The sequence below is a fragment of the Onychomys torridus genome, chromosome 10 (assembly GCF_903995425.1).
Source record: "Onychomys torridus chromosome 10, mOncTor1.1, whole genome shotgun sequence".
Taxonomy (NCBI): Eukaryota; Metazoa; Chordata; class Mammalia; order Rodentia; family Cricetidae; genus Onychomys; species Onychomys torridus.
Genome location: NC_050452.1, coordinates 42,998,210 through 43,025,175, shown reverse-complemented (window position 1 = coordinate 43,025,175; position 26,966 = coordinate 42,998,210). Strand labels below are relative to the sequence as shown.

The 26,966-nt window shown below is 43.2% G+C and overlaps 1 protein-coding gene across 10 annotated transcripts in view; it reads left to right on the top strand.

The window, feature by feature from the left end:
- Limch1 (LIM and calponin homology domains 1) overlaps positions 1-26,966 on the top strand; it is a 316,282-nt gene that overhangs the window by 199,896 nt on the left and 89,420 nt on the right. For 9 of the 10 annotated variants that reach the window (XM_036200115.1, XM_036200124.1, XM_036200125.1 and 6 more), the window contains one exon: positions 22,171-22,277. In XM_036200115.1, the coding sequence (XP_036056008.1) occupies positions 22,171-22,277 (107 nt within the window). Of the gene's footprint in view, positions 1-9,607; positions 9,703-22,170; positions 22,278-26,966 lie in introns of those variants that run through there. The other variant, XM_036200122.1, reaches the window with a different exon arrangement.

The following is a 26,966-nucleotide window of genomic DNA, read 5'->3' as shown; positions in this document are numbered from 1 at the left end:
GAAATAGACAAGACTACAGCTTTTACACTTACTTTTTAATTACCCTTCTGAAAGATAGTCTCGAGTTACTTTATCCTCCTTTTAACGGGATTTCTGTTTTCTCACACCGTCCCCAACACGGAGTCTTATTATTATCCATCCTGGCTAGTCTGGATTGGATTGTTTTCATGTACAGTGAAAATCTGGGAGCACATTCAATTTCTCCTCCTATATATTTGTCAGGTATTTGTATCTTATGAATAAAGATAACGAAAGGAAATAAACGATGTTTTAGTGAGACTAAAATTTTAGAAGAATGTTCTGGAAGGAGGAAACTGTACTAATTTTTGGCTTTCCTCCTTTTGCTTGTTAGATATCTGGATTAAAAGTTGCTTTTAGGGGGCTGGAGAGATGATTCAGTGCTTAAGAGCCCTGGCTGCTCTTCCAGGAGTCCTGGGTTCAATTCCCAGCACCCACATGGCAGTTCACAGCTGTCTGTGACTCCAAGATCTGACACTCTCACACAGACATACGTGCAGGTAAAACATGTACATAAAATAAAAAGAAACACATTTTTAAAATTGCTTTTAGAAATATCAAGCCCCAAATTATTATATAAATCTTCAGGCCAGCTGTTGAGTGCATAAGGACCAATTACCCCATCTTGTTTCCTGTCCTCTAAGAATCTTACCAGCCACTGACTGCATTTGGTGGGGCTTATCTCCACTTCCAATTCTTTTGTGATGTTGAGTTAGCCAGGAAAGCTCCTAAAATTAATTACGATTTTCTGAATTACTTAACTCCAATAGAGAGATGTATCTTTAAGCGTGAGGTGGCAAGTCCTTTGTGTTAGGATGGTTTTACCTTGCCCTGCCTTTCAGTGGCACTGGGTTAGATGTCTGTTGAGAGAGTCCTCTCAGGCCATCTGGCTTACAGCCGGTCACCATTAATACAGCAGTGAGCTGCATCCAGTATGGATGTCTAAACATCAAACAAATCATCCTCCTTTGATGTCCTTTTCAATCAGTCTTTAGTTTCAAAACTATGCTCTACAGTGGTAAGTAGAACAGCAAAATTACTTTCTGTCCGCCCCCTGCTCCCCCACACTGTACACTTCAGCATGCTTTAAAGGATTTTAAACACTTAACGGCTTCAAAAGACACTTGATCCGGGATGACTGCCTTTCCCTAGCATCCTCTCAAGTGTCACAGCCATGCCTCACAGTGTCCTTTTCTCCATACGTGTGGTCTGGGGGGGTCTGACCAGAGCCAGTCTCCATTCAAAGGCTTTTCTGTTGCATGTCAGGATTGCAGATAGGGGGTGCTTCCTATCTTAGTAGCTCTCTGGGTTTTTGAGGGGAAGGTGTATCACAGGACCAGAGAGAACACTCGGGTCAGCTTGTTGTCTTACCAGTTACAGTGGAGTAGGAAGCAGGGTTTGTGTTCTTGTGGTTTTTGAAGCAAGCTCGCGTTAGATAGGCCAGATGTGGTTTATACTTTATACTTGGGATTATGCTGAGACCTTAACCTGTGAAGGAGATAGGGTTTTTATATCCTACATCTCTCAAGATTTTTCTTATCTTACTAGAGAGCTGATGGGGAATTGTTAAGTGAATGAATGTCATGGCAGTGGCCAAAGACATAAACAGAAACATAAAAATAGATGGTTACATGTCTGCAGAATTTACACTGTTATCATCTCCCCTCTTATCTTGTGCTTGATGGCAAAGAAACTCATCAAAAGACAGAGGAGCCGCTCAAAAGATTGTACTCTGGTTAGGATGAAATGGGGATCAAAATAAAATGAAACAATTTCAAAAGCTTTATCCACTTGTGAATGGGTAAGCACATTTATTGATCACCTTGGGTTCAAAAGGTAATTCAAGAGGAAGTTAGAGTTACTAGGAAAGAAATTGAAAAGAGTATGTTTGTTACCAAAACTTCTAAGCAGAGTGGGTAGGATGGCTCAGCAGGTAAAGGTGATTGCCACCAAGCCTGGTGACCTGGGTTCAATCCCTGAGACTGACATAGAGGAGAGGGAGATGGACCTCCAAGTTGTCCTCTGCTCTCTATACATGTGTTGTCACAAAGGCACACACACACACACACACACACACACACACACACACACACAAGTGCACACTTACATGCATAAATAAATAAAGGTAATAACAAAAGCCTTTCTAAGCACAGTGAGTGACGCTCTCTGAGGAACTTTTTTCTTTGTTAAAAAAATGAAGGTCTAATTTGCACTGTCCTCCAAACCAAACAGCTGCCATCTCCATGAGTTCAGCTGTGGCGACCTGCAAAAGATCATCCCAGCAGGGCTTGGTGACTGTTGACATTCCTTCAGAGAAGGACATGTCGGGAGGGTCATGGGACCCTCACCTGTGTATCCAACCAGTCGTGTGCAGTTTTGCCCTACTTGCACATGACCTAGTGACCTCAGGGAAGGGCTAGGGTATATTCGGTGGGGAAGACTTGGGACAGGTGGGTCTATGTATGTAGCCATGGGGAATCTATCATCCATGCTAGGTGCAGACCTTTTTGTGCGGCTGCCCTAGTATCACCCATGCTTCTATCAACAACCCCTCACTCATGCTTTGGAAGGAAGCCTAATAAATTTACTAGTGAGTTTTGTGGAGCAGAACTTTGCCTTGTCATTGGATTTTTAAAATGAGAGCATAGACATTGCTTGTGTAGATGTTGCCTAGTCCCAACCAAGGAGAAAATTCTCAAAAAAAGAAAGAAGATAGGGCAACTCGTTAGCTCAGCTTTGGAAGCAAAGAGGAGCAAATAAACCCTAAAGATTGGCAAGAGGGAATTATTAAGGTAAAAGCTTAGACTTGAAGAAAGAGCAATGGATGAAATATCCAAAGGTAGCTCTTTGGGAACACCAGTAACTTAGGTAATCTCCATGAAAGCCCAAGAAAAGAACAAAGTAAACAGTAAGCACAAAAATATGAAAAAAGAGAGGCAATAACTTTGAGGCCTTTGTAGACAGTGCTATCACTAAAGGATTGATAACCAACAGAAAAGGCTACTGTCTTAGCAAAATAGAAATGATCAAAAATCTAAAGTAGAAATCATGACTATACCAAGAACTGCAAAATAATTGAAGAGTGAGCTTTGGTCTGGGGCAGTAGTTCAGTTGGTGAAGTGCTTTCTATACAAGCATAGGAACTTGGCTTTGATGTCCAGGACCTATGTAGAAAAGCTGGATTGGTGATACACCCTTGTGACCCTAGCACTGACGAGGTGGAGACAGATGGAACCCTGAGGCTTACTGGCCAGCCAGCCAGCCAGCCAAATCAATAAGCTCTCGGCTACTAAGAAGCCAATGTGGCTGGCTCCTGAAGAAAGATGGCCTTCCACATGTGTGCATGTGAGTACACTCAAAGATACACACACACACACACACACACACACACACACACAGAGGAGCTAGCACTGATGAGTATTCCAGAACCAGGTCTTAAAGAATGAATTATGATTTTTTTTAAATCTTCTAGCTTCATTGATGTATAATTAATATCTAAAAATTATATATATTTAAAATATAGAACATAGTGACTTAAGAATGCATGTAAAAATTACCTCAGTCAATTAACACATCAGTCCCCCAACATAATTACCTTTCTTGTGTGTGTGGTAAGAACACATGACATCTACTTTCTTGGCAAATTTCAAGTATACAATACAATATTAATAAGCATAGTCATCATATTGTATATTAGATCCATAGAATTAATTCATCTTGTAACTGAGAATTTGTACCCCATCACCAGCATCCATTTCTCCAGCCCTTGACAACTGTTCTCCCCCATTCTATCCTGTATTTCTTTGATGAGTTAAGAGTCTACAAATAAATAAGATGAGACTATATCTGCCTTACTTCACATGGCAGAATGTTCTGGGTTTCATCTATGTTGTCATAAGGGATACTCCCTCCCTTTTTAGGGATTAACAACATGACTGCTTCCATATCTCGGCCACTGGGAATAGTGCAGACACAGCATGCTATTTACTTTTCCAAGTGAATTTTTAAAATGTACCTAACACCTGTTGTCTGTCAGTCGTAGTGCTAGCCCTAAAATACTCTGAGTATGACTCCACACGTGGTGGCTCATAGGCCTACCATAACCCAGATAGATGTACGTGCATGCTGTCATTATAATCATGGGATATGTGGTGCCAAGGGGGTGTGATCCATAGACATGTGGACATCGCCATGGCAGGAGACATTTGAGCAGGATTTTTATGATATCTTCTTTTGAGATTACGTGTACATGGACTTTTGGGTACCTATCTTAACATTATTGATGACCTCCATGCATATGTGGTTGAAGCATCATGTTGAAGCTTGTGACAGTTATGTCTTTATACATTGTGGGCCAAAACATACACACTAAGAGATAATGCCATACATGATAAAGAGTAGAGCCTCTGGAATGACACTTTCTACATGATCTTCTTCCGCCTGAAAGGTACTTAAGGTTAATTTGCTAGAAGTCAGTGTGGAAGAGATCGAAAAGCTCTGAATACTTTATAGGGCCTTGATGCTTCTTGTCTTTAGGTGCCCATGGATGCTCTTTCTTTAGGTACCCATGGATGCTCTTTCTTTAGGTACCCATGGATGCTCTTTCTTTAGGTGCCCACAGATGCTCTTTCTTTAGGTACCCATGGATGCTCTTTCTTTAGGTACCCATGGATGCTCTTTCTTTAGGTACCCACGGATGCTCTTTCTTTAGGTACCCACGGATGCTCTTTCTTTAGGTACCCATGGATGCTCTTTCTTTAGGTACCCATGGATGCTCTTTCTTTAGGTGCCCACAGATGCTCTTTCTTTAGGTACCCACAGATGCTCTTTCTTTAGGTACCCACAGATGCTCTTTCTTTAGGTACCCATGGATGCTCTTTCTTTAGGTACCCATGGATGCTCTTTCTTTAGGTACCCACGGATGCTCTTTCTTTAGGTACCCACAGATGCTCTTTCTTTAGGTACCCATGGATGCTCTTTCTTTAGGTACCCACAGATGCTCTTTCTTTAGGTACCCACAGATGCTCTTTCTTTAGGTACCCACGGATGCTCTTTCTTTAGGTACCCACAGATGCTCTTTCTTTAGGTACCCACAGATGCTCTTTCTTTAGGTACCCATGGATGCTCTTTCTTTAGGTACCCACAGATGCTCTTTCTTTAGGTACCCATGGATGCTCTTTCTTTAGGTACCCATGGATGCTCTTTCTTTAGGTACCCATGGATGTTCTTTCTTTAGGTACCCATGGATGCTCTTTCAGAAGCCCAAGTACTTAGAAGAAGGTCCTTTGCAGCCACATTAGTGGCTCTAACTTCGTAGTTCACCTTGACTTCTTCCTCCCTCTCTCTGGTGACTTTTGTCTCATAAATGTTTTGGGAACATAAACAGCATGTACAATATGTACTCCAGTTGGATGCCAAGAATGTGCTGGAAGCTGTTGGGGAGGGAACACTTGCCTGTTAGATTTATTGTATAAATTGGACCAAACATTGAAGTATCCATGGACACTTTTTTAATCTGCTTTTGAAAAAGTTTCTTAAAGATGTGTTTGTGGCTTCCACTCCTGAAGGATTATCAAGTCAGGAATTTATGGGCTATTGGATGGTAGTCTCTTCCCCTTCACCCTTTTAAATTACTTAGTAATACTAGCATAGTGAAGGTGCCCCGATTTCAGTGAAGGACATGATAAACTGGTAGCCATGAAGGAACAAGAGGAGGGGCCTGGCTGTGGTGTTTCCACAGCTTTTCTTTCTTCCGCCATTGAATTCTCTCTACTTCCTCTTTTCCACGTACATTTAAATATCAGCAGACCATTTGAAGAGAACCATTTTCTCCAGCTGAATTTCTTAAGTGCTAAAATTACTCCAGGTCACGCTCTCTGTTGGTGAGTGCAAAGGTTGCTTATGGCGTTCTACTTTGTGGCATTTCCTTTCTTACTGGCTTCTAGCCATCTCAGTGGAGAGGTGGTGACCCATCCGTGCAAAAGGGACGACCACATTTGAATCTGTTTCTTTTTCTAATGGCATCCACATGCCTGACCCTGACCGCGAAGGACTGTGCCGGCCGTCAGTGTTAACCGGTAAATCCTTGTCTAGAGAGACGGTGTGAATTGCATCTTTTCTCATGGGGCAGGAATAAATTAGATTCCTAGCTGTCGGAATCCTGCAAGCCTTGCATGCCTTGAGCTTGGCTTTCCTGGGGGGAGGAACTGAGAGACGAATATGGTCAGAGCAGAGTGACGGTGATTTCACTCTGTTTTGAGTGCTGTGGGACAGTCTCAACACTTCCCCTTCCGAAGCCATATTTTATGAACAGAGGTACCAGGAGATGATGGAAACAGGATTCGGAGGTTCATTGGGTACTGCTGAGCTGCAAGAGTTTAAAAGGATGTCTTGGGGTCAGGAGAGATGGCTTAGTGCTTAAGAGCACTAGGTGCTATTGTAGAGGACCCAGGTACAGTTCCCAGCACCCATATGACAGCTCACAACCATTTATAACTCCAGTCCTAGGGATCTGGCACCCTCTGACCTTCTCAGGTGCCTGCATGAATGTGGGACACATAAACTCAGGCAGTCATACACAATGCATACATGCATATATAAGGTGGTCTCACAACAGTGATTCTAAGCACTAAGACCTTCCCTTGAGGGATACTGTATACTACATTTCCCTAGTTGACTTGATTTACATTTTCCCAGGTCATGTATTCCAGGACTGTACCATGTGACAAAGCAAATTTTGATGCTGTTTATTGCCTCTCCCCCTCCCCTCCCTTCCCTGCCCTTCTCTCCCCCTCCCCTCCTTTCCTTCTACATTAGAATACATAATACAGTTTCCATTTTAGATATTCAGTTGAGTGACATTTGGTAGCCCTATTACTCATCTAGTTCATCACTATTCTAGAACAAAACACTGTAAGCTGGCTGTAAACTTATGAACAAAAGAAGTTGATTCTCATGATTTTGGAGTCTAGGAAGTCTAACATTAAGGCACTAGCAGATTCTGTGTCTGGTAAGAATGTGCCCCCTGGTTCATAGATGGATATTCTCTGTCTGTAATGTCACATGATGGAGGGTGTAGGAATAGGAAAGTCAATTTGTGTGGAGCCTGTCTTCATCACTGTATTACTCAGGGTTCTCTATAGCATCACAGAACTTACAGAATGAATCTCTCTCTTTTTACACACACACACACACACACATATATATATATGTATAGAAATTTATTGGAATGGCTTACAGGCTGCAGTCCAACAATGGCTAGTTATGAATGGAAAGTCCAAGAATCTAGTAATTGATCAGTCCCATGAGGCTGGGTGTCTCAGCTGGTTTGCTGGGATCCCAAAGAAGGAATGGATGTGTTGATGAGGTGAGGTGAAGAACAAACCCTTCCTTCTTCCATTGTCCTTATACAGGCTTCCAACAGAGGGTGTGACCCAGATTAAAGTTGTGCCTTACAGCCTCAAGGTCTGGATTAAAGGCCTGTGCCTTCCAGCCTCAAGATCCAGATCACAAGTGTGTCCTCTGTTTGGGGATTATAGTTCATTTCAGGTATAGTCAACCAAGAACAGCCAGCACAATCACTTGATCGCCTCCCAAAGGCCTCTCCTCCAAATACTCACCTTGAGGTTGAGGTTAGAATAGTGAATTATGGGTTATGCAGACATTTAATGTTTAGCACTGTTTTCAGAACTTTCTCATCACCACAGATTGAAACTGTGCCCATTAAACAATCATTCCCCATTATCCCTTTCTCTCTGTGACCCTGGTAACTTCTGTTCTGCCCTCCATCCTTCAGAATGTGGCCATTCTTAGTACTTCATATAAGCAGAATCATAGAGTTTCTCTATTTTTGTGTCTGGCTTATTCCCATTAGCTCAATGCCCATTGCTGTAGCATGCACAATTTCACTCCTTTTTAAGAGTGAATAACATTCCTTTGCGTGTACATACACAATCTTTGTGTCCTTCTGTTTGCTGGTAGGCATTTAGATTGCATCTGCTTTTTGGCTTTTGTGAATATCAACATCAGTTGTTCAAGGAATCAAGTTTGATCTCTCCTTTCATTCCTTCTATGTATATATGGTAAGAAGTGAAATTATTGGATCATGTTGTAATTCTGCATTCAACTTTTGGAGGAACTACTGAGTTGTGTTCCTTAACATCTCTGCCATTTTTGCAGTCCTATCAGCGATACACAGAGCTTTCTTCCTCTGCATTCTTACCAACATTTAAAAATTTTTTTTGTATAAAATAACACTGTTCTACTGAGTATTTTATTATGTTTGATTGGCCTTTTGCTTTAGTTGCCTGGTCAATGGACACTAGTTTCTACTTCCGTTAGTTACTTGGTACCGCTAATGTATGACTTGTGTATTAGAAGACACTCACACTGATATATTCATTCTCTATTCAGGGTGATAAGTCTATTGACCCCACAGTTCGACTTGATTACAGTGCCACATTATTTTAAAGATTTCTCGGCACTTTTTTTCAACTCTTTATCCATTTAATCAGAAGCACTAGCAAATCCGTACAGGCTCTACACCACATTTTATCAGTGTTCCCGGTCACCCTTGACAAGTCAGATACATGCCTATTATTTGATGGAGTAGGATAGGTAATTTAAGCAGTGTGGTCCTAATACATGTGAAAACTTTTTTTTTTTTCAGTCAATTCTCAAAATCACAATTAATGGAATATATTGGGAAACAATTTGCCAATGTAACATTTGAATGCTTATGTTGCATTTTAGGGTTAGGTTAAGTAGTTTAGGAAGCAGATCAGTACTTTTTCAGAGGATTAGATTTCATGGCATCTAGACAGTTGTCCTGATTGTCTGGACTCCCACTTCTGTGGCCCTGTCAGGCATGGCCCTGAGTCAGGAATCCAGAAAAGCAGATCAAATCCAAGTGCCAAAGGCCATGGAGTCTTAGGAATTGGGTATTCTAGATCTTAAATACCCTGTACAGAAGAAGAATTGTGCTTCAGTTGCTGTATGGTGAGGAAATTGTGCTTGAAAAATCTCTTGCAAGAGAGTTAGTTACGTAAATTTATTGTTTCAGTCTGTAGCTTTTGTATCGTTAACTTTGAGAAGCCGAGGCAGCATTATGACTTAGGAGATAGACGTTCCTGTGTTATTAGAAACCCTAAGTTTGATTAGCTTTGATTGATATGTTTACAGTGATAGCAATAACCATATAGTCCACTCCCTGAGAACAGAACTTGGGGAGAAAAAGCTAGCTCTGACCCTCCTGGTGAATGAAGTGTGTGTTCCTTCCTGGGCCAGGTTCCCTGCTGAAGACTGGCTTTTCTCCTGCCGAACCAGTACCTCTCCTCCTCCTCTTCATTTACCGAAAGGGTTCATGATCTTGTCCGCCCAATCTCTTCAGCCACTGTGGGAGAGAACTTCACTCTGTGCAGGCCTGTAGAGATCTTTTTCTGCCTTATTTTTCTAACACCAAGTGAGGAAAAAAAGTGGATCTCTTTGTACAGTCCCTAACCACTTTAGTTGGGAACCGCAGTGAGGACCAACAAGCCGACCCAAAGAGTGGACAGATAAGATAAGTGAGTGCAGGTCCCGAAACACAAAGCCCTGGCTTCCTGCTGCTTCACAGGGTCACCTGTGTGCCTACTCCACGGCCACCCTGGAACTCACGCCCATGTCACAGCCATTTCCGACCCCCAGGTAAGGGGCTCCATTGTTTGTGTTTTACAGTTGAATGAGGGCTCGTGTGTCCAGGCTGTGCTAGACTCTGTAATTTACATATATCGACTTCTGGGCTTCTCTCATTTGCAAAGAAGAGTCCAGCCCTGATGATGAACCTTCCTGCGCAGGGCCCTTCCACGTTACTTTTCATGCAGTAAATACGCAATGAATTGATTTAAACGTTTGAAACTAAATGAAAGTTAGTATGGTTGAACCTCTGACTCTTTAATCTCCACCCTAGCCAAGGTGTACATCTTGCTTCTATTGTTAAAAAGAAATTAACAGATTATTTCAGAATGCCTTAGGGTACCCGGCTTTGTCTTTTAAATAGAAACAGTTTTTAGAGGCAGAATCTGTGATGAATGGGGTGAGGAGATTTAACGTATCCGTGAGAGAAAAGATGGCAGGGAGACACAGAACAGAGAGGGAGGGGGCTTTCAAGCTTCTTCAAGGGTGGGGAGAGAGCTGACCAGATGCCCAGGATTACCGACTATGTCTGATGGGCCAACGGCAGTGGGAGCTCATGTGTTTGTAGCGTCTCCAGATCCAGAACAGCACTATTACATCCAGTAGCATGGAGAACTGAGTGCTAGGGGCTCAGGGCTGTCAATAAGCAATGCCCCTCTCATCCCCCAAACTGAGATAGAAGCACAGGAGTCACACAGGAGGCAGACTATCAGCACTGCTTCCCAGGAAGCAAACCGGAGTGCATGGGTTTGGAGCCGCAGCCAAGCGGGTTTGCTGATCCTCACTCTTGAATTAAACAAACCCAGCCATCCATTCCTGCCACAGCTGGACATCCACAGGCATCCCCCACAGAGAGGCCCCTACCACATGGTAGAGACAAACAGAACACATGTGTCCTACAGACAGGCTGTCTGCCATGGAAAGGATATCCCAAACTTGCTGAGCTGGGTGTGTGCCCCATTTCTTCTCTTGAAGCAACTTGGGGGAGGAGGAGGAGGGGCCAGGATCCCTCCACGTAGACCCATGGCTGGTTCCTCTTCAAGTACAGACAAGGGACGTCAGGTTCAGCCAACAAGCCTAACTGTTTCATTTGTACTGCTTCTTTTCCTCACTCTGTGTTCTGTGATGGGAATATTGGAGAGACAGGCAGTGGGGTCAAACAGCCACATTCACCAGGATTGAATCCCCAGGAAAGGCAACACGGGGAGAGAGAATGGGCAGAGAGACAGAGACAGAGGAGGAGGAGGAGGAGGAGGAGGAAGAGGAAGGGAGGAGAAAGGAGGCATTTTGAGGGAGAATGAGAATGAGAAGCTTGGGAGTTGGGAGAGCTAGTGTGAAGGAGATGGATGTGGGTCAGAATCCGCCAGGCAAGATTGAATGATGGCCTGGAAATTCGGAGTGTAACTAGAAATGGCCTCACTGGTCCTCAGGCATGCCAGGTAGAGCCCTGCCAGCGCCTTGGCATTGCTCTTTACCCCACTTGGAGCCTAGATGCTTCCTAGAACAGTATCTAGTACACAGTTAGTAAGCCCTCAATGAAAATGTGTGGGTCGCATGATCATAAGCGTGGGGAAGACTTGTAACATGCCAAGGCTATTGTGTGGTGCTACATAAGAAAAAAAGTATGTGAAGTACTGAGAATGGAAATTCTTGGCACACGGCAATAACTCAAAAAAATGGCTTCCATATGATACTTATTTTGGGTGAATACTGTCCAATCATCGGTGAGTGGATTTTCTGATTAAAAGGATATTATTGATTCTTTTTAGAATTTCAAGCAAACGGTGAGGTAAAAAATCATTACCGAAGTTGAGAAGGTGGTGCAGAATAAAAGCAATAAAGGAAACTTATAGAGACACTTAGAAGCTAGTTAGCAGATCTCCCCCGATTCCTCCATGAGCAGTTGACTCCTGAACCTCTGAATTGTTTGGTGGCCTCACTGTTGACTCTTAGTCCAAATAGACGTCCCCAGTGAGATGTGGCTCTTTAAGAAGGTGGTGTTCCAAATTAAACCCAGTTCCTTTTGTTCACTAGCCTCCTCTAGTTCCTTAAGATCATTTCAGTGGCTACAGCTTTGCCATCACCTAAAATCTCTCCCAGTGCATCATCGGTTCTTCGGTCACTCATCTTTCCTCCTCTTCCTGCTTCTGAGTTACTTCTCCTCAGTCTTTGATGAGGTCTTTGGTGGACCTTCCCCCTGACCAATGAGCCCCTCCCACAGAACCACACATATCTGCCCTAAAATACAGGTAGGTTTCCAAGACTCCACATGAATTAAGTTCTCATAGCCTGGAGCTTGTCAGAGGGGTGCTCACACACCCCCACACCCCGCCCATCAACCTTAAAACTCAGCTTTCTTCCCGCCCACCCTTGCATCCATCCTTCTGAAACCTACCATATTTTCACTCATTTCCCATCCATGGTTTTTTCTTTTACCTCAAGAACCCACCCCGATGCCACCCTTCTGGTTCAGTTCCCTAAAGTCTCCTGGTTGTAGTGCGTTCCTCCTTCCTCTCAGGGGTAGAACTGGTGTCCTCATTAAGTGCTCCTGGCAAATAAAAATACTCTGGTAGTCTGACGAGTGCTGGTTGTCGCTGGACTCCAGCCAATCCCAGGAGTTTGATTGGAGCCGGTACAGACTGGGCAGTAACTGTGAACAGGGCAGGTCCAGGAAACCCCGGTGTTCTATTAATTATGGGGTAAGCTCTTAGAGAAGTTTTGGTAATGTATTCCTTAAGTTTTGGGCTTCTTAATTGTATATGTGTTGAAGGGAGTTTGCTTCACATGTAGAAAACCTAACAAAAAACTCATTTAAAAGTGAGTTTTATAAGGTAGAATAGAAAAGTAACGTTAATCTTGGATGTTGATTTTTCTAACAGGATCTGGTCTTCTCTGATGTACTTCCACATCCTTTTAAGATATCCTATTGCTTATTACAGTTTTACAGCAAACATGTATTATAGACAATGTACTAAAGTGACAGATCCACAGGTGATCACAGTTTACATTTTTGTGTTTTCCATCTAGTCTTTCACTTAAAGAAACTGAAAATTACATGAGTGTGTTCTATATTGGATTTCACATACCTGGCTGTAGTGAGTTTGTCCGAAGCCTGAATGTGCATTCCTTTAATTTTCTCTGAACTTCAAACCATGTTGCTCTTTCTCTATTTGAAAAAAAGAAATAAAACCCAGAAAAGTGGGTCCACCCCACTGAAAGGGCTCCACTAAGTGCTGGGTTCCTGAATCATGGCCAGAAAGCTGCTTGCCCCTAACAGTAGATCAAGGAGATGGAGAATTCTTCCTTTCTAGATAGAAATGACGGCTCAGGGGAGCGAAAAGCAGCAAATGGTTTCTTGTTTGCCTTCTGAAGAAGAGAGCAGCAGCCTTAAGATGTGATGAGGTAGTGGAGTGCTCCCCCAGGGACCGCATTGGAGTGCCTTGCTGGCCCTCCATCCTGAAGTACAGCCAAGGCCTAAGCGAGCCTCTTCTGTGGACAGAGGTTGATGAGATCTGTGAGCCAGCTGTAGCCAGGAACGATGAGCACTGGACATCTGTACATGCATTTTCCCACTGCATGGCTTTGCTCCATCGTGGAATTAATAGACCTCCACATACACTTTGGCTTAAGCAGGCTTTTCTGGACTGAATTGGAAAGGATCACTTGAGGATTTATGTTCGGGTAATAATTGCCAATGATGACTTACATACAGGCAACTACCTTGCACATGACCTCTACATATATTAGCCTGCTCCTGAGTTTGAGGCTGCTTGTAGATGCCAAGTTGGTGACTAACAGTGAACAATAATAGCAGCATCCTTTTGTAGCTGGAGAGCTTCTCCAGGTCCCGCCAAGCCCTGGCAGTCCAACAGTCCACTTATAAAATGAACACACAGATGCTTATATTATTTAAACTGCTTGGCCATTAGCTCAGGCCTACCGTTGTCTAGCTCTTACTCTTATATTCAGCCCATTTCTATTAATCTATACTTTGCCACGTGACTTGTGGCTTACCGGTACCTTACATCTTCCTTGTCCTGGAGGCTGTTGGCAGTGTCCCCTCCTGCCTTCCTGTTCTAATTCTCCTCTCTCTTAGTACTGCCTATGCTTCCTACTCGGCTACTGACCAATCAGTGTTTTATTTATCAATCAATCATCCACAGCATCCTTTTATTATTTTTTTTAAATCTCCTGTAACAGGCTATGTGCAAGGGTCTCTTTTTTCTTAGATGCCTAAACTGTTCTTCATTCTATCTTCCACAGTCTTTTCTTGACCTGAGTGGACAAAAATGTCCAGATGATACCCTCTATGTCTGACACCTCACTTACCTACAGGGCATGCATTCTAAGACACACACACCCCCCTGCATCAGACGCTTGAAACCTCAGTGAGTATCAGACCCCATCCATACACACACACACACACACTCAATACATACAATCTGATTGGCTCATGGTTGGATCTAAACTGTTCTTCACAAGCTCATGCTTTTACCGGTTGTCCCCTAACTGGTGGTGCTGTTTCACAAGGCTGAGGAACCTTTAGAGGGTGGTGCCTCTCTGATGGTGTAGGTCAGTAGTAAGAGGCAGGCTTCTGAAAACTATACCTCTGCCAGTGATCCAGCCTTATTCTCTGCTCCCTGGCCCACTCTGGTGTGAACAGCTTCCATCTCACACTCCTACCATCATGAACACCATGGCTTCTCAACCATGCTAGGTTGATGTCTCTGAAACCGTGAGCTGAAGTTAATCTGTGCCTTTTTAATTTGTCTGTCAAATTCTCTCATAGTGATGCAGCTATGACTCACACATACATACCAATGATAAATTTGTTATATAAAATAGTAAGATGTTAACAAAAACTAATAATAAACAATTGTGATAATGTACTGTAATGAAATTTTCAGTACCATTACTCTTGTGCTCTGAGGGCCATCATTGATTAAGGTAAGGATTACTCAAGCTTGTGGTGGCTCTATAATTGTTCTGGTAGCCAAGACAGTTGCAGAGTGACGAACATGTAAGCAGTGTATGGAGAAAGGACACACTGGACAAAGGGGTGACTCGCATCCTGGTCAGGATAGAGTGACATCGTGTAACACTTTATCACATTATCCAGAACAGCGTGCAATTTAAGACTTACGAATTATTTATTTCTGGAATTTTCCATTTTGTGTTTCCAGACCTTAGTTGCCTATGGGAATAACTGAAACTGTGGAAAGCAAGCCTGAAAGTAGGGGGAGAGCTACTGTAATGAATGCCTGGAATATGTCAGAGAGTTGGGCTGTGCTTTTAATGTCTGTTTCCTGTAATTCTGACATACACATCTACAAGGTTGATCACACCCCTTCCTTACAGACAATCAGAAAGGCTAGGGAGTCAAACCCAGAGCACAGAGCCAGAGTGCAGATGAGACTGAGGTTCTAACTAAAGTCCCTCTGTCCCCAAGGCTATCCTGCCATGTTCCTAACTGTATGTTTGCTAATTTCCATTGTCTAATTTGATACAAGACCTCTGTTTATGTAGATTTTGAAGTGTGTGTGTGTGTGTGTGTGTGTGTGTGTGTGTAGATCAGAGAACAACTTGCAGGAATCTGTTCTCTCCTTCCACTACATAGGTCCCTGGGATCAAGTCAGATCATCAAGCTTGGCCACAAAAGCCTTTACCCACTCAACTAGCTTTCCCCTGTTTATATGGATTTTGAGAAAATCTAAAAACATAAAGGATCATGAAGATTAAGGAATCTTTTGTTTTATTCACCATTAAAAACATCTAGAAGACTATTTGGCACATTGTACCTAAAAGTTTAATGAACATGTATCACCTGCAATAGATAACTACACTCTGGGGCTAGGGGCTGTCTTGAGCTGGGCTGCTCTCCCTTCTTAGAGTGGGCAGAGAAGCGATACAGATGTAAAATCTTCAGGGCAGGAGTTGCCTGGAAAGTGGTATGGTCAGGTCCCTACCAGGGCCCAGGAAAGCAGTTCCATTTACTGGGCATACCCACAAATGAGTGGAATAGGACATCACTGAGGCCTGACCAGGACGTTAATGAATGGTAGTTACACACACAGTGGTTCAAATCCCTGTAGTAATACCAGCCTGGTGAAAACGGGCTCTTTGGGGAACTCCGTGTGTATCTGAGACTTACAGTCCTTTTCGGGTTACTTTCTGTCAGTAGTACCCAGTTGTGACCTCAGTGGCTTTCGGCCATCTACTCAGAGGTGACAGCCTTCCTGCCTTGAATTTTGCAGAGTTGGTTTTGTCAATAAAATCCCAACCCTTCAGGCTGAATCTACTTGTATCAACTTGAAAGCTTCCCTGCATGTGCAAGAAAACGTGTGAGGGTGTTACAGTGAGTAACTGAGAGCTTTTCACCTGGGATATGGTGAGCTAAATATCACTTCGGGGCCAAATCCTGTCCAAAGTCTGCCTGTGTACTTGGCATGTATTGGAATACAGATATGTGCTTTTACATACACTATGTACTGCCTAGTTACAACAACAGTGTAGAGTTAATTTTTAGGAGTTTACCATATGACCCTCAAGGCCAAAGATATTTAACTGTCTGACTCTTTACAAAAAACATTTACTGACCCCATCTATACTCACTAATTCTTTTTATTTTATTTTATAAGTTTCTTTCTTTCTTTCTTTCTTTCTTTCTTTCTTTCTATCTATCTATCTATCTATCTATCTATCTATCTATCTTACATCCTTACCTCAGTTTCCCCTACCTCCTCTCCTCCAGTCCCTCCCCCTACCTCCTCTCTGCCTTCCCTCATCCCATCCACTCCTCTGTTTCTATTCAGAAAAGGGCAGGCCTTCCATGGATACTGATGAAACATGGCATATCAAGTTGCAGTAAGACTAAGCACCTTGTTTGGCAAGGCAACCAAGGAATAGCATCCCAAAAGCTAGTACAAGAGTCAGAGACAGCCCCTGCTCCCACTGTTGGGAGTCCCACAAGAAGACCAAGCTACACAACTGTCACATCTATGCAGAGATCAGTCCCATGCAGGCTCTCTGGTTTTCGCCTCAGTCTCTGTGAGCTCCTATGAGCCAAGGTTAGTTGATTCCATGGATTTTCTTGTGATGTCCTCAACTACCCTGGCTCCTACAATGCTTTCTCCCTTTCTTTAGCAGGATTCCCCAGCTCTGCCTAATATTTGGCTGTGGGTCTCTGCATTTGTTTCCATCAGTCGCCGGAGGAAGCCTCTCTGATGACTATTAGGCTAGGCACCATTCTATGAGTGTAGCAGAATATCCTTAGGCATTATTACATTGACTTTTCCCCCTCCAGTCATGTTTGGTTCTATTCTAGGTCTCGAGGCCTGCCAGCCAGTGGGTCCCGGTGCTCCAGGCAGTGGCAGGGATGGGCTCACTCTCCTGGCATGGGTCTCAGGCTGGACTAGTCATTGGTTGGCACTCTCACAATCTCTGTACCATGCATACCCCTTACCTGCCTTTCCAGGACATCCCAGAGGCAGGGCGGATTGTGGGTCGAAGGTTATGTGGCTGGGTTAGTGGCCCAGTCCCTCCACTGGAAGTCTTCCCTGCTCACAGGAAATGACCTGTTCCGGCTACATATTTGTAATTGCTAGGAGTCTTAGCTGAGGTCATCCTTGTAGATTCCTGGGAGTTTCCCTTGCCCCAGGTTTCTGCCTGACTCCAAAATGTTCCCCTTTTTCCAGTCGACTCTTTTCAGTACTCCCCCCGCCAAACTTGACTGCAATTTTCCCTCCCTCCTCTCTTTCCAGCCCCCCCCACACACCTTCCCTTTTCTCCCCTCCTCCTTAGTTTCGCTTCAGAAAAGGGCAGGTCTCCCATGGATCTCACCAGCCACACAGAATCAAGCTGCAGTAGTGACAGGCACTTACTCTCCTGTGAAGGCTGGATAAGGCAGCCAGTAAGAGAAAAGGGTCTCAGAAGCAGACAACAGGCAGAGACAGCCCCCTGCTCCCCCCATTAGGAGTTCCACAAGAAGACCAAACCACACAGCTGTAACATATGTGCAGAGGGCCTAGGTCAGTCCCATGCAGGCTCCCTGGTTGTTGGTTCAGCCTCTGTACTCAATTCTTAAAATTGTTATTTGCATATTCCCCTCTCTAAATACAGAGAAACAGGTATGTACAGTCTCTCCATCCCTCCCTCCTCTCCATCCCTGTCTTTTGCTCTGTGGCCTCCCTCTCCCCACACGTGAAGATACATGTATGTACACAGACATGCACGCACAATTTTATTGGAACCATTTAGAAGTTGTGTTACAGATGTAACACACCATTAAATAATCCAAATGTGTACTTAAAAATAAGGTGTCCACTCACTTCACTACATTACCGTCACCACACCTCAGAAAGTTGCATTAGCCCAATCCAAAATTTATTCAATAGTCTGCCCATGTTCAGCTGCATAGCCTTATTTACTTTTCCTTCTAGAATCTAGAGTCCAGTTAAAGCTCAGACATTTGGTCAGCATATATCTTTAATTACCAGGTTTTTTTTTTTTTTTTTTTTTTTTGTAACAGTGATTTTTTTTTCAAGTCCCTAGAAAGCTCCCCAAAAGATTACTAAATGGATATTAACTGTGTGTAAGTGGGAACTACATATATAGACGTTGTAGTAAATCTGTGCCTCCCACTTCTCCTGGGGGACTGACACAGTGTTAACTCTGAACTTGAGCTACTAAAGATGAGGGCTTTGCTGGAAATTGTAAATGTGGAGAGGTCTCAGTGGGTAGAGAAAGCAGATGAGAAAGTTCGGGCTGCATCCTTTGTAATCAGGAGCGTGGTTGTTCTTGCCTGCGCCGGTGGCTGGCCTTGGTTAGCTCTTGGCTCGGTGGCTCTTCCTTCTGGCTTTGCCTCTGACTAGGGCTTGGCTCTTTTCCAGCATCATTAGGTTACAGCAAGGAGTTGGAAACAGACCTGCAGTCATTTAAATCTTCCAGCCCAAATCGCCCCTGCTGGCTGCCATACAGAGCTTGTATGTTTGAAGGCTGTGTGCTGAATGGCGTGCCGTGTTCCAGGGTGCCCGTGTGCATCTGGGAACGTGCAGAGAAAGAACACCTCTGTGTTTGTACTCACGATCCAGGGATACCATAGTCCTAGGTGACTGTGTGGAGGTCAGAGGCCTGTCCTTTATTGTGGTCACTGATGGTTCCTAGAGAGCACCTACTCACTTCCTCCCTTTCCTGAGAGACACTCACTTCAATCCAGAAGACACTCAGATGCCCACTGAAGCCCACCTGGCCTCTGTACTGGTCACTGCCTTGTTTGGAGTTGCCTTCTTCAGGAAAGGGGATGTTTACGTCTCTGAAATGCGGACTTTCAAAGCAGGGGTGTGCCTTATTCTGAACATGGCAGCCTCTGAGCCAGTATTGTCTTTTGAGAGTTTCAGAGCCAAAAAGAATGGGAGAGAGACAGAGACAGAGAGAGGGGGAGGGAGGGGCAGGGAGGGAAGGGGGATGGATGGGAGAACATACTTGTGTTAGGCAAACAGGAAAGAGAAAAATCAAGGCGGGGAAGGAGGTATAGAGGGAAAGAGGGAGAGACGGAGAGGAGGAGGAGGGCAGGAATTTCAGGATGGATGAATAAGCATAAAGAACTAGGAGCTGGAGTGTGGGAACAAGAATTGCTGCTGTGGGGGCTAGATTTTTTAACCTCTGGACAATCCCCATTCCATCTCTGTGAGGAGTTAGCTGGGATGCAAGATTCGCTGGTTGATTCAGTATGATGTGTAACTGCTCTGTGTCTCAACTGCCCCTGACTCCTGCAGCCTGCTTTCTACATCTGTAAGACCCTCTGAGACCAGTCCTACCCTCCACAACCCCACTGTCCTTTGGTACTGACCTCGAATTCCATGCTTGGATTCAGCAGACATACCACACTGTTTTGCAGCCTGCTTCTTTTGTTGATTGTAATCTTGGACCATTGCATAATTGTTCTAGGCTGCAGATCACTCATCTGTCAGTTTAGAATAAGGTGTGCAGGAATTAAAAGAGTTAATATAATAAATGCAGCCCTTTGGAGGATGTTGGTCACATAATATGGGCCATAGAAAGGTCAACAACTCTCTACTATTGCTCTTTAGAGCCCAAGCATGTTAATTTTTTATTGCCACATTAAAAATTACCATAAACAAGCATCTCAGAGCAATACCCATTTGTTACCTCACATTGTCCATAGATTAAATGTCTGGATAGGGTGAGACAGGGCTCTTTTTGCTCAGAATATCACAGGGCTGAAATCAAGATGCCTGGAAGGGTACAACCTGGAGCATCTCCCAAGCCCATCCCAAGTTCATAGTGGTTGCTGACAGTCAAGCCTTTGCAGCTGTGGCATTTAGGGCTAGCAGAAACTCTTATATCACCTTCTGTTTAAAAGCTCCCTGATTACATCAATGCCAATCAGATGATCTTTCTCTTGGCTATCTTAGAGGCAATTGTTCAGTGCCATAACCTTATCACAGTCATGGCTTTCCTTTGTTCTCAAGGGGAGATTACCTAGAGTGTGTTCAGCTGGAGCAGGGTTCTTTGGGGCCTGAGAGTCCTGCCTACACACTGGATAATTAAAAATATTATTTTTGCTGATCCCTTTAACTACCTGGGGTGAAGTGGGTAATCACCACCCTCCGTTCAGTTGTTTACAGCAGTTTCTATCAGCATTTAGAGAGTTCCTCTGAATTGATAGCCCTTGTCTTGCAGTTCTTACAAATCGATGGAATCAGTCCTCAAGAAGAGAACAGTTAGAGATTCGAGGCAATAAATCTGTTGACCAGTTGTCCTGTGGTCTTCCAAGGATGACCCGCACAGTTTGCTTTCAGTTTCAGAACCATGCATTTATTCCTAGGCCCTCCCGTAGATGAGCAGCCCAGATGGAATCCTCCTTAGTGGAGGGTACAGTTGTCAGCCAGTTCAGCTCCTCTGCTGGTTTGCAGGGAATCTGTGCCGGCCAGGGCATGTTCACCAGGAGGAGGGTCTTTGCATTGTCCTCAGAAACCTTCCTTGCTCTCACTTTCCTTCCCAATCAAGTCTAGATTTCTTTCTTTTTTTTAAATTAATTTTTAACAAACCAAGTAGTGGGTTTCTTCAGGACATCTTCATGTATGGCATTGTATCTTGTGCCCTGCTCTTCTCCCCCACTCCCTCTACCTGCTGTCCCCCCCCCCCCCCAATAATCGAGAGATGGCAATGGAACAAGTGTGACATGAAAGAAGGGACCAGATTGCTTTTATCTTGTAATTCATCTTGCATTCCATTAAAAGGGTATTTTTAGCCACGACCCATAATGAATGTATGAAGGGTGTAAAAATCCAAAAAGAATATATTTAAATCAATTAATAAGAAAAACTTGAGGATGAGAACACCTGAGGCAAGAAAACCTTTTATTATTTTCTAATTGTCTATTTTTATGATGTCTTCTTTTGTGTGTGTGGTGTATGTTTGTGTGTACGTGCATGCATGCAGTTGCATACGTACACATGTTGGTGGTGGCCAGAGGTCAATGTTATGCTTCTTCCTCTATCCCTGTTTATTAATTACTTTTCTGTTGTTGTCATGAAATGCCATGGCCCGCAGAACTTAGACAGCATTAAATTGGGCTTATGGTTTCAGAGGGTTAGAGTCCATTATGGCAGAGGGTTAGAGTCCAAAGACAGCGGGAACAGCTGACAGCTCACATCTTGACCTGTCATCGGGAGGCAGAGAGAGCACGCTGGGACTGGTGGAATCTTTTGAAGCCTCACAGTCTACCCCCAGTGACACACTTCCTCCAACAAGATCACACCTCCTCCTCCTTCCCAAATAGTATCACTACTGGGGACTAACCTTGCAAATATATGAACCTATGGAGACCATTCTCGTTCAAACCAACACAACTGTTCACCTTATTTTTTTGAGACAAGATCTCTTATTGATCCTGAAGATTACTGGAAACCACCAGGAATCCTTGTGCCTCCAGCTTGCTAGTGCTTGGATTTCAAGCATATTCCATCATGCCTGGTTTTTCCCTTGGACTCTAGGGATATGAACTCGGGTCCTCATGCTTACTCAGCAAACACCCAACAACTAAGCCATTCCCCCTTCTCTAATTGTATTGTTAAATTATCTATTGATACCAAGTTCTAAGCAATGAGACGTGAGGAAACAATTTAGAAGTCATGGAAAATACCTGTCTGTTTAAAGTACTCTTCCTTAAAAAAAAAAATGCTAAGTTCCCTGTATAGCAGCATTTGACTTACAGTTGTTTACAGATGTATCAAGCAAAAGGGAAAATTGAATTTGGCGTGCCCAGAATTTTGGAAACCTGAAGTGTCTGTTTATTCTGGTGTTTCCTAACTGCAATTTTGTTGTGTGACACACCATAATTTAGATGTGACTGTAGCAGCCATTATGGTTGGCATCTTGACAATAACAATTTGGACTATTGATGAAGTGGGACATCATAATCTAAAATAACACTTGGGCTTCTTTGCTTCCTTCCAGGACAATACCATCTTATTCTTGAGGGGCTGTAAAGAGCTTGGCCTTAAAGAATCTCAACTCTTTGACCCAAGTGACCTCCAGGATACGTCCAGCAGAGTCACTGTCAAGTGAGTAATGCCTGATTTATGTTTAAAGGAAACCCTTGATGTTTCAGTTTGCAGTTTTGTGAGGATGTTGTAAATTCTAAGAGGTAGAAGATTACATGTTCCTAATAAAATAAAAATGCACAAGCAAAAAAATCAAGCTTTTACAACAGAACACAGTATCTTGTCCTCTGTGTGGAGCTCTGATTCTGAACTAATATGATTTTTCAAATGCATATAGAACCAGAATTTTGAAGAAGAGAAAATGTTAAGTAGAATTTAGCGGTGAGGCTACAGAGAAATGTGCACAAAATCTGTGTGCCTTAGACGGGAACCCTGTTTTTGGTTCCAGTGGGACAGTTGAATAGGCTCTTGGCAAACTGTACCAGACACAAACAGATTGAGCGCTGTTGATGATGTGGAGTAAGGTGAGCTGGCTCCTTCATTTACACTTGTAGACATTTTCTCCCATGTGACTAAGTGATTAAGTGATCTCCCAAGTGATTAAGCTTCTCAGAGGTTGGTCATTGGCATTTTGGCCATTTCTACCTATATCTGTCTAGTGAAGCATGTTTGGGGGCAAAGAATTCTTGCAATAGGATGATTTTCTGTATAAGGAGATAGCTCATGACCAGAGTAAGAAGATCCATCCTTATGAGATGGCAAAGATAAGTTGCCTGTAGTTCGGAGATTCTGCAGAGCCTGTGATGTCACATAAAGCATTTGTTATTTGATTCAAATAGTATGTAGTGTGAGTATGGTTCAGCAACAAGCTGGATTCTCTCCTGGGGCTGTAGAGATGGCACAGTGGTTAGGAGGAGGTAACACTCTGGCAGAGGACCCCAGTTCAATTCCCAGCACTCATGTTAGGCAACTTACAACCTCCTATAACTCCAGCTTCAGAGGATCTAGCTCTCTCTTCAAGCCTCCGTGAGCACCTACATTCATGTACACATACCCATACACTGATACACACATATACATATAATTTAAAAATAAATCTTTTTAAAAAAACACCTAAAAGTAAGTTGTGATGCCATATCCTGTAATCCCAACACTTAGGAACAGAGGTAGGAGGATCTCTACAAGACTAAGGCCAGCCTGGTTTACATAATGCATACACCAAATAAACCAGGGCTTCGTAAGGGCAAGCAACAGTACTAACAACAAAACCCAATTAGCTGAGTTGAGTAGAGGGGATCTGGGATTTGATAGTTCGGGGCAGTGCCATCTTATTATGGAAGAACACAAAGGGGAAAGAAAGAAGCCACCGTTTAGAGGACTTTCGTTGTTCTGTTCTCTGACCTTGATTTCATAATACGATGATGGGAAACCTGAAACTCCTGAATGAATTGAAGTTGGGAAGTTTACAGTGGATTTCATGAAGTGTGGCTGGGAACAAGGAGAGCCAGCCATGATTGATGATCTGAAGTTTCTTCTGTGTTTTTAATGTGCCGTTCTTTAGTGTTTCTCATGGAAAGTGGATGTTGAGTGACAAACTCCACAAAAGGTGTAATATTTCACTGTAGATGCCTCCACAGTCCTCACTGTAACCATCTTAGGCTCCATTTGTTACCGAGCCTAAATCCTGCCTCTGCTAAGCTCGTCTTCACTTTGGGAAATCACTTTATGTTCTGCCTTACCTCATGTTCTGGTAAGAAACAATAGCAACTGTGCAACGCCACAGGTAATAATAGTCACACACGTTGCTTGGAGGGTGAAGGCAAGTTTACTCTGGTGGTTTAGCTCCTTTTTAATTTTTTTTTTTTTAATTTTTGGCTACCTTTAAACAATCAATTACCAGAGCAGGAGCATTCTGAGGCTAGTTTGTTTCAGAAACGAAAACAGAAACTCAGCTCTTCACTGCTCATCTGAGACAGTGAGGGGGATCAGAAATGTGGGCGGAGCTCCGGGTCTGGAGCTGCCTGGACCTCTGGCTTGCTCAGAGCTTTTGCTTAGCACTGTGCTCTCCTCTGCAGAGGAGGACCAGATCAAATCATTCGGAATGTGACTCTAAGTAAAGTTTGGTCATTGTAGACCTGGGAAGACAAAGGGATCAACTTCTAAAAGGATGGATTAGCTCAGAGACACAGGAAGCAACAGGCCGGGAGACTGTCACTGAGACCAGTCACAAGTGGTCACCTTCCCTGTTACTACGGCGGCATCTTCATCTTTTCTTGTCCTCTTGGTCTTTCCTTTTTTCTGTCTTCTCCTTCCTCTGCCTCCCACCTCTCTTCCCTTCTTTACTGTCTTCTCATCTACCTCCCCTTTTGCATTTCTTCTGCATTCCTTCCCTTTTTAAAATGCCCTTCCCTTGTACACTGGAATCTCTAGATACTGCTTCCCCATCACCTTTCCTTAATCTCTGTCCCTCCATTCAGCCATTGAACAAAGATTTACTCACTAGCTCCTGTGAGGACAACACAAACAAGATGACCAGCATCATCATATTGAATTTACACTGCAGTGTCAACAACTTAGAAATATAGTGAGTAGGAAAGGAAGTAACTCTAGGGAGGGAGAGTACTGAGGAGAACATAAAATCGTGAGGCAGGGAAGCCAGTGGTCCATCTGGAGGGGGTCAAGGATAGGCTATCTGAAGGAGTGGCGTTTCAGCATCAGCCCTGGGGAGATTTGCTGGATGTTTGGGGTAGAGGCAAAGCAAGTAAGAGGCCAAGGAGGAAGAAGCTGTTGGTGCTTCAAAGGACCCAGTGAGGGTGGAGGGTTGTGCTTACGGGCAGGTGTGGTGGGAGCAGTCATCACAGACAATGGGGGTTGGACTTGGAATCATTTTGTAGGAAGATTGTCTCACCAGATTGGCATTTGGAAAATCATAAAGAATTTATACTAAAATTATGTCACACATTAATTTGTGGAGCTTAGAAAGGCATTGCTTCTGGGTTTAGCAGGAGCGTAGGAGTGGAGCGTGGACTAAGCTATTAGCTTCACAATGTTTTCATAGGTGATTCTGCTTTTTGGCACTAGTTGGGGACTCGTTTTTAAAGTGTTGATTTTGTAGCGCACCATTGAAATTCTCTGGTTTCTCTTGAGAGTTGAGCAGCTCACAGCAGAGATGGAGAGCATCATTTTGACAAGCATCAGCAAGGAGATACATGGGGGAAATTTGTGGGGTTTTTTTAATTGTTTTCAAAACAAAACAAAACAAAAAACTCTAGTTTTAAGTAAGGTATTTTTTCTTACTTTTTCTGTCCAAACATAACTTGAGTAGGAAAAAAATTAAGAGGAAAAACCTTGCAGATTATTACAATAATGTCTGTGTAATTGCATGAACCCTACCTGTAATGAATGCCAGACAATTTTGATGGAAATGGAAGCACAGTGCAGGAGGGGGGCGCAGCGTGGAGGTGGGGTGCAGCGTGGAGGTGGGGTACAGCACAGAGGGGGGCACAGCATGGAGGGGGGCGCAGCGCAGAGGGGGACACAGTGCAGACCGTCCAGGGAATCAACACAGTCACACAGGAATGTGGAGAGGCTGTGGATGGCTCCTGGGGCAGGAAGTCTCCTTAAGAAATGGGAAGTATTCCCAAATAATTGGTGGTTACAAGAAAACCCCTCTACAGATATTTTGTGAGGTCCTGCTGTGTGCCACATATAACTTTTTAGCACCCAGTTACAGTCAGTGAACTTTTATTGTCAATGCAGAAAAATGGTCGTTATTTTTCCACATTCTTGTTTTCCTAAGACATTTTAGATCTTTCTTTATCTTTCCATTGTTAAATGGGAAAAAAAAAAAAACCTTAGAAGATATTTAAGCTGAGAATAGCATGCCATTGCTTTCCTGTTAAACTCAAAAGTATAGAAACATTTCCTTGAACAAATGCAAATTAAATGGATTCTTGTCTTAACTGAAGCCCTGGATCCTGTGCTGCTCTCCACAGAGTGGGACTAATGTTGACTGATCCTTCAATATCAATAGCTTAAGCCTGTCCACCTCTTCATCACACTTAGTTTGTTAGAATACACTAGCAGCAAGTATTCATGGTCTAAATGCTTTGCAGTATTCTCGGCTAGTTTAAACAATGGAATTTCTACTCCCTACACCTTACCAAAGTGACCAGAGAAAAGAAATCCAGCATTCCCCTTCCTAATGTTTATTTGTTGATGTGTTCATGGAGCTTCCAAATACCTTTAGAAATATTTTGATATTTCATGGTGTGAATAGTCAGAGCTTTGGTGAGTTTTAGTTAGAGAATAAACATTATGTGTGTGTTTTAACACATGTGCATACATTTGAAAAATAGCATGCATATTTTCCTGTTTATGACCAATTTTTCATTCTAATTTGTAGCCAGGGGGTGGGGTAGGGAGAAACCATTTAGATAATATGGCTTCTTATTCATGTATTTTCAGGTCTATTTCACTAAGTTGTCAGACCTGTATTAAATGTACTTGCATGAAGAAGACTTGGGAGATGTGGTCAAATTTTCTTCAAGACAGTATATTCAACAATCAAGTTTGTAAATTCAAATATAAATAGTCCCAATTTAAAACTGAATTCTCATCTTTCATATGTTAAAAAGCATTTACCTTTCCTGGCATCCTGCAAAACTTCAATCCTACCTGGTCCTCCTATGGGTTTTTGTTTGTTTGTTTGTTTATTGTTTTTCCTACAAGTGAAACTACCAGCCATAGGCCTTAGAAAGCCTGTAATATTCTTCTGATTTTATTTTATGTGTTTTTTGCAAGTGTGTC